General features: G+C 39.5%; 1 protein-coding gene and 1 long non-coding RNA gene across 2 annotated transcripts in view; both read right to left on the bottom strand.

Annotated features, from left to right (window-relative positions):
- Positions 1-2,231, bottom strand: part of LOC103016182 (uncharacterized) — an 88,327-nt gene extending 86,096 nt beyond the window's left edge. Inside the window, exon 1 of the long non-coding RNA XR_009009067.1 lies at positions 2,123-2,231. This is a non-coding gene — a long non-coding RNA (uncharacterized LOC103016182). The remainder of the gene's footprint in view (positions 1-2,122) is intronic.
- A 1,051-nt stretch (positions 2,232-3,282) lies between these two features.
- Positions 3,283-14,724, bottom strand: part of MOGAT1 (monoacylglycerol O-acyltransferase 1) — a 34,563-nt gene continuing 23,121 nt past the window's right edge. Inside the window, exon 6 of the mRNA XM_007166744.3 lies at positions 3,283-9,332. Within this exon, the coding sequence (XP_007166806.2) occupies positions 9,178-9,332 (155 nt within the window). The 3' untranslated portion in view covers positions 3,283-9,177. The remainder of the gene's footprint in view (positions 9,333-14,724) is intronic.

Here is a 14,724-nt window from a genome sequence, read left to right as displayed (position 1 = left end):
TGGAAGGTGAACAGTCCTTTAATGTAAAATGTAGAATCATGAGACCTCCTCCTCCTCGTGCAGCCCCATTGCTTTCTTATTAACTCTTCCCTACTTTCATGGTCCTTGACCTGACCTCTGGCAAAAAGTAAGTTTCTTGGTTGCTTCTTGCAATTTAACTTACCCCTTCACTTCCTCTTATTTTTCTTTTTCCTGGATTATGGACAAAGTAGAAGCCAATGTTTTGAAAAAAACCTGAATAACAGAAGAAGATAGAAAAGGGGAGGAGTGTGGGTGGGATGTCTGATCAAGGTCTTCCCTGGTTGGGAAGGTCACCCCTCCCTCTGGAGCTGCAGTGCTTTTCAGGTGCAAATATGCTTGTGTCCTGGTTTGAAACAATACACTATGTTGGAACTTCTGGAAACACTGTAGCATCACTATGCCATATCTCCTATGTTTACTGGTAATAATAACCGCACTAAGTTCAATCAACTATATATTATTCAAAATACCATAAATCAAATCCACCTTTAAAAGTAGAGCTAGTTCCCAAATGAATCACATTTACTTTTCTTCTGAGTGATTTAAAATTTCCTTTGTCTGGATATTATTTCAATAACAGTAATGAATATATATATATAGCTATACATCAATGCCTGTATCTATAGGTATATAATATATAAGCTCTTCTGCAAATCCCACTAAAATTATTTAATATGACTTACACTCCATATGCACGGATTCAATGTCATTTTAAAGTTAAGCGAATTTGAAATTACAGATTATGTGATCCTGCTTTTATAGAGTCAACCAAACTAAGATAGATCACAGCATTCCTTTATTTCAGCATCACATGTAAAATGCCAGTATCAGGTCAAACTAAAGATCAAACTTGCTTTCCATCTTGAATTTTTAAAGATATTGTTGGTGAGCTGGAGAAGACAGGGAAGGAGACGTCAAACAGGAGACATTTCTTCTTAAATGTGGAACATGTGGCAATTGTATGGAGAAAAATTTTAAAAGGTACTTAGGAACACACATATACATACACACATGTGATAAGTGAAGTAAGTCAGAAAGAGAAAAACAAATACAGTATGCTAACACATATATATGGAATCTAAGGAAAAAAAAAAAAGGTCATGAAGAACCTAGTGGCAAGATGGGAATAAAGACACAGACCTCCTAGAGAATGGACTTGAGGATATGGGGAGGGGGAAGGGTAAGATGTGACAAAGAGAGAGAGTGGCATGGACATATATACACTACCAAACGTAAAATAGATAGCTAGTGGGAAGCAACCACATAGCACAGGGAGATCAGCTCTGTGCTTTGTGACCACCTAGAGGTGTGGGATAGGGAGGGTGGGAGGGAGGGAGATGCAAGAGGGAAGAGATATGGGAACATATGTATATGTATAACTGATTCACTTTGTTATAAAGCAGAAACTAACACACCATTGTAAAGCAATTATACTCCAATGAAAATGTTAAAAAAAAAAAAAAAGAAAATGAATTTTAAAATACAGTTTGGAAGGGGGGAAGGGATAAATTAGGAGTTTGGGATTAACATACACATACTACTACATATAAAATAGATAACCAACAAGGACCTACTGTATAGCACAGGGAACTATACTCAGTAGTTTGTAATAACCTATAAGGGAAAAGAATCTGAAAAAGAATATATATATGACTGAATCACTTTGCTGTACACCTGAAACTAACATACTATAAATCAACTATACTTCAATTTAAAAAAATAATAAACTAAAATACAGTTTGAAAAAATGATCTTTCCCCCGCTAATGCTCTATGTAGTAACAGTTTCCCCCCAAAATCAAGACTTTTAATTAAACAAGTATTCTTCATATCACATTTTAAACTTTGACAACAAATATTAGTCCACTGATGAAACTTCCTCACTCTGTCCTTCTAATGGAAACAACATTTTTCCATCTCACAATGGGTCCCCAGAGTTGCTGTCAGCGCTGAGAATGGCTGCCACGCCCACTGGGTTTGGGGAGTGGTTTGGAAATGTAGACGGTTTTAGAATAGAATCACGTCTAGGTGGACCTATAAGGAATCTTCACAATCATGTCCCACCTTCTCATTTGATAGGTAAAGAACACAAGGTCACTTACCCAGAGTCACGCAGCCAGTTACTGAAAGAGACGGCACACACCCCAGGGCTCCTGAGCCCTACACCCAAAGCACTGGCCCTGGCCAGAGGACCTCGCATCATGTCTGAGCTCCACCACCCGCCATCAGGGTTGCTTCCACTAGAGCTCTTAGCTGCTCTGAGCCCCAGTTTCCTATGGGATAAAAATAGTACCAATCCATAGGGCTATTTTAAGAGCTAAACGCCATAACGTAAAGTACTTAGCCCTGAATCTGGCACATTGTAGGTGGTCAATAAATATTGATTGTTATCTTTACATGATAATATGTACTTAGTCTTCAGCTACAGTATTAATAAAATACTGGGAAAAATGAAAGTCAAAAAGTATTTTACACCATAATAAAACAGCGTGTTCTTTATCCAATAAAATACTTTAAAAGAGTACTGAAAACACCTATTTTGAAAAGGAACAGCAGAAACACCAACAGGTCTCAAAAATCAAGGTATAAGCTTTATCATTCAAAGTGCTGGCATCAAAGGGAGGCCATTTCATTTTTGACACATTAAACAAAAGAATTTTTAAACTTCTTCCTTTATTTTGGCAAGTGTCTGATTGACTTGAGTTTATAAAATGTCTTTATTGAGACATGATTCACATGCCATAAAATTCACCCATTTAAAGCGTAGAGTTCAGAGGTTTTTAGAAAATTCACAGAGTTGTGCAACCATCACCACAATCTGATTTTAGAACACTTTCATCATCCAAAAAGAAACCCAGTACCCACTAGCAGTGATTCACTTGACTGAGAACCTGTAAATTTTTTGACCAGTTTTTTAATATTTCTGGATCTGAGAGGTTTCACACTTATTCCAACCACATGAGACCACAGCAATTTCCTGACTTGTTTCCTCTCACTGTCCTCTACTCTTGCTTCACCCTGTACACCTGCACTTTTTCGCTAGCCCTGCCCCTGCTTTCTGTTTTGTCTTTTATCCCATCAAATGAATTTAAAGGACTGACTCTTCAGTAGGAGAATTTGCAATGCTCACCTTTTCACTGCAATTCCCTTGCTTGTATTCATCCCCAGGTCCAAGTTAATTCAGCCTTGTCAAGGTGTCAGAAAAGGAAAAGCATTCCATCCAAGTGAAACACCACACCCACACAATTATAACTTGGGCAGAAAACACATTTATTGGTCAAAACTTTACAAACCGAGAGCTTTTAAAAAGCACACAGCCACACACCCAATAAAGAAAATATAAAAATTCACCATCTCCTATAAAGAGTTTAACAGGTAATAAACTGTTATGCCCTAGTTTTGAATGATATAAAGAAGGAAGCCTCAGAGATAAATTTCTCTGATTTTTACTTAGAGATTTAAATTATTTCTTAAAAACACCATGATGAAAGGTCACTGTGAAGAAATTTCAGTAGCAATCTGTGTTTTATAAATAACAAGAAAGTGAGACAATCGTTTGAACTCACTGCATGTCTTGTAGGAACACAATCAAATGAGGACGGTACAGGAAAAGGAAAAGTCATCACATAAATCTGCGTCTCCAACTAGATGTCATCACAATGACAGAAAAAAGGCCAGGGAGAGACCACAGAGATAGAGCCAGAAGGAACCTCGGAGATCATTCACTCCTAACTCTATTTACATAGGAAGCCACTGAGCCCAGGTCACATAGCCACTTAGTGGAAGGCCAGAGGCTAAAGGATGATTTGAACATAGAAGCCTGGGGAGCAGAAAAGAATGGGATAGTTACTTTCTCTGGTTGTCTCAACATGACTGCATCCCCATAAAAGAGGGATTGAAATCCAACCAGCAAGACCTTAAGCTCCAAGTTGGTTTGGAAATGAAATAGGAGAGAATCACGCCAATTCCCGATTCCTTTGGAAATACAAGGAAGGTCGGATTTATCTTTATTCTCAAGAGAGCCTAAGATAATTCTTAACCAGAATCTAAGAGCTATTTAAAAAAAAAAAAAAAAAAAAGCAGCTGTGACAAGTCAGCTGGAAGAGGCTGAAGCCAAAATGGACTGGGGCTTGGAGATGACTGTGAGGTGATAGAAGCTCTGCTTGCACCTCTGTCTGAGTAGTGGGGTTGCTTTGGCTGCATTAACGATCACAACACAGCTGAGAGGGAAGATGTTTGCAGGCTCTGTCACCCATCCTGGGCCTGAGGCAGCTTGCCCCATCCTGCTGCTCCAATACGTAAGGCTCCAGTGGCTAAGCCTGCTGTTGGAAACTTGGGCTTTGCCCAGGACACATCACCAAAATAGCTCTTGCAAAAAGGAAAAGTCAACAATGCGGTGTACTGATCTCAAGAAAGAAAAATGTTCTTAATACCAGTAAGACAGAGCTTGCTGCAGAGTTGTTAAATTCCTTGCCTTAAGTGTATTTTTAATCGTACTCTACTTCTTTGACGCTTTTGCTTTATAGGAGGATTCCTGGGTTTATTCATCAACAGTCACAGAATAGCAGTACCTCCTGTTCAATCGAGAACATGGGCTCAGTTCCAATGCGTATTAAACCTCACTGGGGTTCAACTGCTTCATCTGCAGAAGGAATAACTGACAGACTATGAAGCCCCTTCGAGCTCTAAAACTGGGCTTCCACAGCACCATCCATCAAACTTCCAGGTCAATGCCTCAAGCATTCACAGAGAGATGGCAGAAGTCTGCTCTCTTTGGGCCACGATCGAAACATACGCAAGGCACAGATTCTGCCACCGAGGAACTCATCACCCCATGGGTTATCTATGGATTGAGATAAAATTTCTTCTTCTCATATAAGATATTAAGGCACTAAGCTGATGGTGTTTGGGAAGGATTAATTAAAATAACTAAAATATTGGGTTGGCCAAAAAGTTCGTTCGGGGTCTCGTGACACCGAAATCTGGAACAAACTTTTTGGTCAACCCAATACAAGGCATTAGAGAAATCCCTTTGTTTTAAATATAAAGAACTGCTTCTGTGTTTACCATCCTAGAGAAACAGGAGCAACTACTTGGTTATTTCGACACTGCCTTGTTTTTCTCCTTTAAAAACATATACAAATTCTACTAGAAGGAACTTTCCCAGCCCCACAAATAGACATTTTATCACCTAGCTTAGAAAAAATACATATATATATGAGAACTAGCAAACTTGGGCTATTGGAAAAAACCAACCAACCGACAGATCCCATCAACATTTTCTCCTGTTTCAGAGGAAAAGAAGACAAAGATAATGCACCACAAACATGTTTTCAGATTTATCACAAATTTGGCAATCTGCACCAGTGAGGTAGTTTGGAAGAGATGCAAAGTTACAGAAGTAAGGGCACTGAATCTAGATTCCACCTCCTGTGCTTCCCTTGACAGAAATGTACCTTCTACTGGAAGTAGGGATTTTACTTTTAACCCTACACAAATAATAAAGGCTCACTCATCACCCCTGATTTATACAGACTTTGACTGTTTTCACAGTCATGGTGAAGGGTTTGCATAAATCACACAGCATCCCTTGCCCTGGTTCCCCTTGAGACAGAGCAAAACTGGCTGGCTTTCATAAGCACCAAAGCTGCAAACTTCAATGTGAACATCATAGACCTAGCTGGGTAGGGACAATTTCAATACTTCTAGCTGCAAGACAAAGGAAATGACTCAGCCTGCACCTGGTGTGCAAAGGAAACAGGAGAAAGAAATGTCCAAATCAAATAGCATAAATGCACATTTTCTTAAGGCAATATGCCCAGTTTCTCTTCCGGTGTTCTGGGGTTATTTTTGTTGTTGTTGTTGTTCTTGTTATTTTGTTTTGCTGTTTAAATTTTACATGCAATTATATATTAGATGAGAAGCTTTAAAGTTGAGGAGATCTCCATCCAACCATACTAGTGAATACAATATATGGCTCACGTTTGTGTTGTAGCAAAAATTCCTATCAAAATATTCATTTGCGGGCTTCCCTGGTGGCGCAATGGTTAAGAATCCGCCTGCCAATGCAGGGGACACGGGTTCGAGCCCTGGCCCAGGAAGATCCCACATGCCGTGGAGCAACTAAGCCCAGGAGCCAAGACTACTGAGCCTGCGCTCTAGAGCCCGCAAGCCACAACTACTGAGCCCACGCGCCGAGAGCCCGTGCTCCGCAACAAGAGAAGCCACCGCAATGAGAAGCCCGCGCACCACAACGAAGAGTAGCCCCCGCTCACCGCAACTAGAGAAAGCCCGCGCAGCAACAAAGACCCAACACAGCCAAAAATAAATAAATAAATAAATAAATTTATTTAAAAAATATATATATATTCATTTGCAGTCTGTAGGACTGTATGGAACTTACAATTATGCTTTGAGTTTATGAAAGGACTTCTGGCTTTGCTAGATTAAGACTCTGGAGATCAACTCCCTAATACGTACCTAAAAATCAGATTTTATGTATGCCAAAATTAAAGTTGCTGATGTCTAGATTTTTTAAATGGCATAATTCTAAATAAATTCATCAGAGCAGAACTTTTCCCATTTTTCAGGGCCTCTGCTTTCCACACATGGGCTTTAACTGCTTACTAGACAATCCAGTGGAGGTTGGTGGTCATCTTGGCCCCCTCATTACTGAGTGTGAGATTAAAATTCATACCTTGTGAGATCGCAAAAGACTGTGTCATGAGATTTTCATAAACTTCTCCAAAGGAATGAAGTTCATGGATTTTATAATACTTAAAGGCCTTTAGTTGTTGTGGTTACTTGGGCCTCACAGCTCTGCTCAGAAAGACTTACCCCTGACCAGCTAGGGTATAGTTTTATGTAAATGGTGCTCCTTTTCCATTTGTTTGGTATTGAGTAATACCAAAAAGGATTTATCATCAAATTATCCGCATCTATTAAAATAGGATGTGTCCTGGGAATTCTCTGGAGGTCCAGCGGTTAGGACTTGGCGCTTTCACTGCCAGAGGCCAGGTTCAACCCCTGGTTGGGGAGCTAAGATCTCGCAAGCCACAAGGAGAGGTCAGAAAAAAAAAAAAGAGAGAGAGAATAAAATAGGATGTGCCCTATTCCTTGCTTTGACAAAAAAACTGATCTAATTTTAAGGCCTTGGGTCAGTGGCCTCCTGGACTGCTCAACCATATGAAGCCAAAGGGATGCTGGCCTAAAAGTCTTCTATAGAACAATTGAGATGGTTCCCTTTTTTGTGTGTGAAATGCTTTCCTACTCACAGCATTACCCAGCATGATTGTGTTTTGCTGTTGCTACACCCAATCCAGGCTCTAGCCCAGGGCCTGATGTTTTAAAAATTAGGGGTTTTAACACGTATTAACAATAAGTTAGAACAACTCAATATAAGCTGCCCCCAAATACTGAGCGTGGAGGAGATATAGAAAGACACGTGGCAGTGGAGATCACCTGGAAACTAGATATTCTTCTTACTTATTGGATAATTACTTAATGCTTAGTGACTAATTCTCAGAAACCTCCTCAACTTGCTCCTTACAAACTAGCCAGCAATATTGTCAATTACTGGCACGGGACAATCAGACATACATTATCTCCTTCGGAAAGTACGTCTTTTCTTAGAATAGGTTTCATACTATGGTACAGCTTTAAAAAATTCTTTACCTATGGCAAGGTTTGCGTGTTCACCTAGAAATACAACCATTCAACAAGTACTTATTTCATGCACCCATTCAACAAGTACTTATTTCACGCACCCATTCAACAAGTACTTATTTCATGCACCCACTCAACAAGTACTTATTTCGTGCCTACTATGTATCATGAGCTGACCCAGGCGCTAAGGAGACATCCACGAACAGGAAGGACAAGGATCCCGCTCTCTCGGACCTGACATTCTGGTTTAGGGAGAATCATATAACCCAAGTCAACGGTGAACTGGTCACATCTCACCAGAGAGGGCGCTGTCTCTCAGAGCTCATCTTACTCGAAGAGGCCATATTGGAAGACAATTAAAACCCCTGCTTTTACTGTGAAAACCTTTTGGAATTTCAATGTCTTAAAACCCGTCCAAAGCATGTCTTCCAAAAGACCTCCTTACCTGTAGCAAATGAACATATTTCTAAGCAAACGGCAACAATGAATATTTCTAAGCATAATTAGAAAAGAGAAGACATGCTCTCATCCACATGGGTTTCCATATGGTAGATTCATCCTGTCTCCAAAATGGCATTAAAATTCTGCAATATTGTATAAAAAGGCGTTGGTTGATATGACCTAAAGGATCAAATTATCTAAGTCTTAAAAATAACATTATTCACTAATAAATGGTCTGTTCAAGCAGAAAAAAAATGATGTCCTCCAGTTCCACATGGCAAATTATTTTACACACTGTCTTGTAAATGTTCCAGCTGTGCTGAACAACAGCTGTCATATTCAGTGAAAACGCCACATTAAGTTATCATAATATTTAGTAAAGGGGTCTAATTATTTTTTTTGAAGCTGCCATTTTTTTTAAGCACATGATAATTTTGGGGTTTTTTTTGGCTGCGTTGGGTCTTCATTGCTGCCCACAGGCTTTCTCTAGTTGTGGCGAGCAGGGGCTACTCTTTGCTGTGGTGCGTTGGCTTCTCATTGCAGTGGCTTCTCTTGTTGCGGAGCATGGGCTCTAGGCACGCAGGCTTTAGTAGTTGTGGTTCGCGGGCTCCGTAGTTGTGGCTCGTGGGCTCTAGAGCACAGGCTCAGTAGTTGTGGCGCACTGGTTTAGTTGCTCTGCGGCATGTGGGATCTTCCCAGACCAGGGCTGGAACTCGAGTCCCCTGCATTGGCAGGTGGATCCCTAACCAATGCGCCACCAGGGAAGTCCTGCATGTGAATAATTCTAAACCTTTTCTTAACTTGTAAAATAATTTTTACCTTCCTAAATGAGGAAGACGATTAAAAGGCTGATAATCATCTCCAACCTTACCCTATAGTCACCCACTGGATGTTTAGTTACCATAGATAAACATCAACTTCTGTCACCATACATAATACTTCTCAGTTGCAAATTTGATTCCTTCATCAAAGAAAAAATTTAATTTATTTAAAATATTTGTTCTTTCAATGGGATATTCTCTCGCTCTCTTGTATCCTTCTAAGAGGACAGTTATCTAAAAATGAGAGTTTCATTTTCTGGAATACCGTACTTCCCTTTGTGCTCCTCAAATAATTTCCTTAGCTCCTCCATATAGGTCTGATGCAACTCCTCAACCTGCTCTGGGGTCGGGTGCAGGGTCTGATGAACAGCGATTGGGCGGCCAACTGCAAAAACAGAGAATACATCGTACGTAAGAAATCAAAACCACTCCACCACAAACTACCACCTCCAATGGACAGCCCTAGAAAGATCTCCCAATCAGAATCTGCCAGGCCTGCCAGTTCCCATCCCTTTTTCATTTTACTGGCTGCCTGCCGTGGTCACACCATCTCTTTTGGTAGCAAATAAAGAGCCTTCCTTCTCAGCAGACGCTGGATCGTCAGGACGCTTGTGGTTTTGACTTTGAGTCAAATGAACTACTGTGCTGGCTGCAGCTGGGAGATAAGAGGACATCGCTGTGTGTGCACGTCAGCAGCTTGCTCCTCTGGTACAGCTGACAGCCAGACCACAGTGCTCTATTATCACTGTCTGGGAAATCTTAACTCAGGAGGCAACAGTCCCCTATTCTGGCTCTGTTTAATGGCATCCTAAAAAAATGAAAAGAATATATATCTTCACTGCTAAGTATCTGTGCTAGAAAACATAATCACAAGGATTCCACTGTTCGTAATGGTGGAAAACAAAACCAGCCAAAAGTCTTAATAGAAAAAAACATTAAATAAACCACAGACCATTCATTCAGTGGAATCCTAGGCAGCAATTATTTTTAAAACTAAATAATATTTTTGTAACTGTGTATGGTGACTTATTGTGGTGATCATTTTACAATATATACAAATATCAAATCAACACTTGAAGCTAACTGTTATATGCAATTATATCTCAATTTAAAAAATGAAATATATATGTGTGTACACACACAGAGATGTCTAAAATGTTGTAGGTGGGGAAAAGTTGTGAAACAACATAGTATGATCCTATTTATTAAAAATTTCTGGGCTTCCCTGGTGGCGCAGTGGTTGAGAATCTGCCTGCTAATGCAGGGGACACGGGTTCGAGCCCTGGTCTGGGAAGATCCCACATGCCGCGGAGCAGCTGGGCCCGTGAGCCACAACTACTGAGCCTGCGCGTCTGGAGCCTGTGCCCCGCAGCGGGAGGGGCCGCGATAGTGAAAGGCCCGCGCACCGCGATGAAGAGCGGTCCCTGCGCCGCGATGAAGAGTGGCCCCCACTTGCCGCAGCTGGAGAAAGCCCTCGCACGAACCGAAGACCCAGCACAGCCAAAAATAAATAAATAAATAAATAAATAAATAAATAAATAAATAAAAATAAAAGTAGCTATAAAATTAAAAAAAAAAAAGAAAAAAAAATTTCTATATCTAGGTGCATTATAAGCTTTTAGTGCACTGAGAAAATCTACAAGGTACCCTGATAGCCCTTACCTGGAGGGAGGGAGGTAGAGCTGGGGGAATTTACATTTTATCTGTATTGTATGAATTTTCTACAATGAGAAGGCATTGGTGTAATCTGTATAATTAAAAATGAACTAATTAATTTTTTAAAACCTAGCAATTTCTACATGTATTTTAAGGCATTTATATAATAAATAACTTTTATCTCACTTGTGTCAGATTTTGAGAGACTAGATATACGTAGCTCCGCCTCCTGCTGTCCTCAGTCCTCTCTGCTACTCGTTGCGCCCTCTGCTGGCCTGATGCTGCTACCGATGCCAAGAGTTGAAAATGTACAGGATGTTCAAGGAACTGCAAACTGCTTACTACCTTTGATTAGCTTGGGCATGAGGTCAAATGGGGCTGTAGGTAACAGAATGGCACTCGCAGTGCTTCCTTTGCCCACCCGGAGCCTCCCCATGCTACATCCAAGGTTCGATCCATGTTAGTAACAAAAGGTGATTAGTTAAGAAGAAACCAGAGAAAGAAGGAAGTGATAAATAACCGTAGAAGGAAGTGTGACAATAGTATGGGAGGTAAGGGAGCACAGAGAAGGGAATGTATACACACAAACACACACACATATATTATAATATATATTAAGAAGATATCTATCTATATCTATCTATATTTATATACAATGTTACACATAATCTATATATCCTATGTATAGATGTATAATCTCATCACAACATTAGTATTCTCAAATTGCTAAGTTTTTAACCATATGTAGCCTCAAGAAGCTCCTATACAGTTTTCCCTGAAAGTTTGGATGTCAAACATACATAGTAGACATCAGTCCTTTGTAATTTAACATAACTATCTCGCTGTCAGTAAGGTTGACTTTTTTTTTTTTTTTTTTTTTACCACACAGCTTTCAGGATCTCAGTTCCCTGACCAGGGATTGAATCCAGGCCCAAGGCAGTGAAAGCACTGAGTCCTAACCACAGAACGGCCAGGGCACTCCCATGTCAGTTGTGGTTGAAATACAGACTTGGAGAGGCTGAAATGATGGGGTGGAATTGGGGGCTGGTGTTGCGCAAGAAGCACCAGGCTAGACCAGACCCAGTGCCAGCTCACCAGCAGGTACACCGAGCTAGTAAGTAACTTCTTCACTGGCCTTAATTTTCACATGTATGGAATAAAAGAGTAGGCGACCTTGAAGCTTCCATCCAGCTCTGATCTTTGTTATTGTCTGAGGAAAGAAACTGAGAAATTCACGTGCTCATTGAGAAATCTACCTGCAAATCTACTAGCAAACTTGTGGTGTTATAGAAATGGCTTCTGTTTTCTTAGTGAAATTATCCCAAGGAGAGAGGTTAAGTGCAACTATTCTGGGTGGGAGGGGGGATTTATAAAGAGATACAGTGGTCTAAGAAGATGAAGAGTGTTGTTCCCAGCTTACTTCAATTAGGGCTTGTGAATTCTGAATTATTGAGTCTTATTTCCTGAGATATCCTACAGTTAATTCCAATCCTGTTCTTTTCCTATTAATGGTTTTATTATATTTCAGATAGTTCTTCCAGAGAGCTCAAACACGCTCATATATATTGAATTTATCATCATTAGATTTTTCCCTTTAAACTGTGAGACAAACACAGTCATACTTGTCTTTCTCTTATTTACCCACAGAGAAACTGAGATGCTGAAAGTTTCTAAACTATACATACACACACACAAAAACAAACAAACAAACAAAAACCAAAGGAAATGAAGATTTAAACCCAGCACTTCTGCCCCTCATTACTAAACTAACCCAAAATTGGATTAGAGAGTAAGAACCTTTCTCAATTACTTTTTAGGGATACAGACAGAGGTAACAAAACAAAAAACTTGCAAATCTGAGAAGGGTCCCCAGAGCCCTAGAAGACCAGAGTTCCCTCTCTCCACAAAAAGGAGATTTTTACTATCAAGGAGAAGAAAGCTGTTTTCCACATAAGACTGGGTTAGTTGCAGACTGCTGCCTGACTCCCTTTTTATAACACAAAGGAAAAACCAGCTGCATCAGGCTGCTCTGGAGGTAGAACTCCTTGCCCTGGAAAAATCGGCTAACATCTACTTATGGCAGAGTCAGGAATCTTAGCTCTTGTTTATGTTTCAGTGCTTTTTATAGCTGGCATGCTCCTTTGTTCCCTTTTCAATTCCATCCAACAATTCAGGATTAGTTATGTCTTTATTGCCTTACACAGCAGTCTTGCTCTAATTTCTGTGATGCTGTGTTGTATTTACCTAGATGAAGAATAAGCAGCTTCACGAGCTATTGTATTTGCAGCTGGAGAAGAGCTTGGAGATGGGAGCTATTTTCTTCTCATTGAGGCAAAGAGTAGATCTTTCACAATAAGAAGTCTTTGTTCTATTTCTCTGTAATTGTGAAAATTCTGCATAGTTTTCTCTCTCTAATGGTCTGACATAGGAATTACTCTTTCTTTAGATGCTACGTAGCCATACACAAGAGGGAGACCAGGCAGAGAGCTGGGCAGAGTGGGACTGGGAAGAGTCAAAACCTGGGTTCAAGTAAACCTCTGGCTTATGATGCAGTCTCAGAAGACGCCCAATGTAAGTATGTGTGTATATAAGTGTGTATACGTATGCACACACACACACTCGTGAACATTAACTGAGCACTTAATACATTGTACTGGGTACCATACTAATTCGTTTATTATTACCTCCTTTAATCCCTACTTTACAATTAAAATTTAAATTAGGTTCCCCTTCCTTCCTTTTTATTTCAGAAAATCCATTAGCCTGCTTTTTTTCCCATTAGGATAGAATAATGACTTGAAACAAAATGGACTACTTTTGTCCTCAAGTGGTTCCAAACCAGTTTTATTTAAATAAGGTACATTCCCTTCCTTAACTTTTTTATCAAAAAAAAAAAAAAATTCAAACCTAAAGAAAAAAATAATACAATAAGCACTGGCATCTTCTTCCTCTAGACTCACCAGTTTTAAACATTTTTGTGCACACACACACACAATATGTATATGGATATACACATGTATTATTATTTTTACTTTTGTAGAACCATTTGAGAGTAAGTTGTAGACATCATTGATTCAATCATGTTATCAGCCTTAAAACTGTTCATGCTATAAAGACAAAAGTTGACAACCTATTCCAGCTTAAAGTAGGCTAAAGAAAGTGAAAATTAAATGCAATGTATGATCCTGCTATGGGAAAAAAAACTGCCCCCCACCAAAACCCATAGCTAAAAAGAATGTTATTGTGGCAACTGATGAAATTTGAGTATGGCATGTACACTAGTTAATAGCATTTAATCGATGTTCTATTTCCTGAATTGTACTGACATTATAAAAGAGAATAATCTTGTTCTTAAGAGATAGACATAAAAGTAATTAGGAACAAATGGTCATGTTGTTTGCACTTAAAACAGTTCAGCAATAACAATAGTAAAAGGTGTATTTGTGATACCATTAGAGAGAGAGAAAAACCGTAGCAAAAAATGTTAACCGGTGAGTCTAGGAGAAAGGCACACAGGAGTTCATTTTACTACTCATGAGACTTTTCTGAACATTTGAAATTTTTCAACATGACATTTCAAAACTTAAATCCAACACATACTAGGACACATGAAATTTCCTCTCTTAAATAGCAAGTTTCCCTTGTATTTTACTTTCTTACCCAAACAACTTTCTGTCATACCACCTGTACTGGCTCTAATACTTGAACTTAATAGTAAATTGATCTTAAAAAATTTTAATATGTACTTGTTCTATTTCTGAAAACTTAAGAATTATAATCAGACAGGCCTAACTAAAGACTAGACTTTAAGAACAGTGTGTAAAGAGTCACAATTCCTTGCAAGAATGTTGCTTTTTTTTGTTTGTTTCTGCGTCACAGACCTCCAGGAGGGCAGGGATTTTGCCTTATTTGTTCTCCGCTATATTCTCAGTGCCCACAGGGTAGGAGCTCAAGGCACATTTGTGAATCAACAGATTAGTCTTTAGTTAGTTCTTTGCAACATTCTTGCAAGGAACTGCGACTCTTTACACACTGTTCTTAAAGTCTAAACTCATTTCCTTTTTCTCTCCCAGTTGTCGTGATGGATGTGACATTGAAATCAGTTTCTCTCCATTATTATG

Source organism: Balaenoptera acutorostrata, chromosome 8 (genome assembly GCF_949987535.1).
Source record: "Balaenoptera acutorostrata chromosome 8, mBalAcu1.1, whole genome shotgun sequence".
NCBI lineage: Eukaryota > Metazoa > Chordata > Mammalia > Artiodactyla > Balaenopteridae > Balaenoptera > Balaenoptera acutorostrata.
The sequence above is the reverse complement of the archived record's forward strand: the minus strand, read 5'-3'. Positions and strand labels throughout refer to the sequence as shown.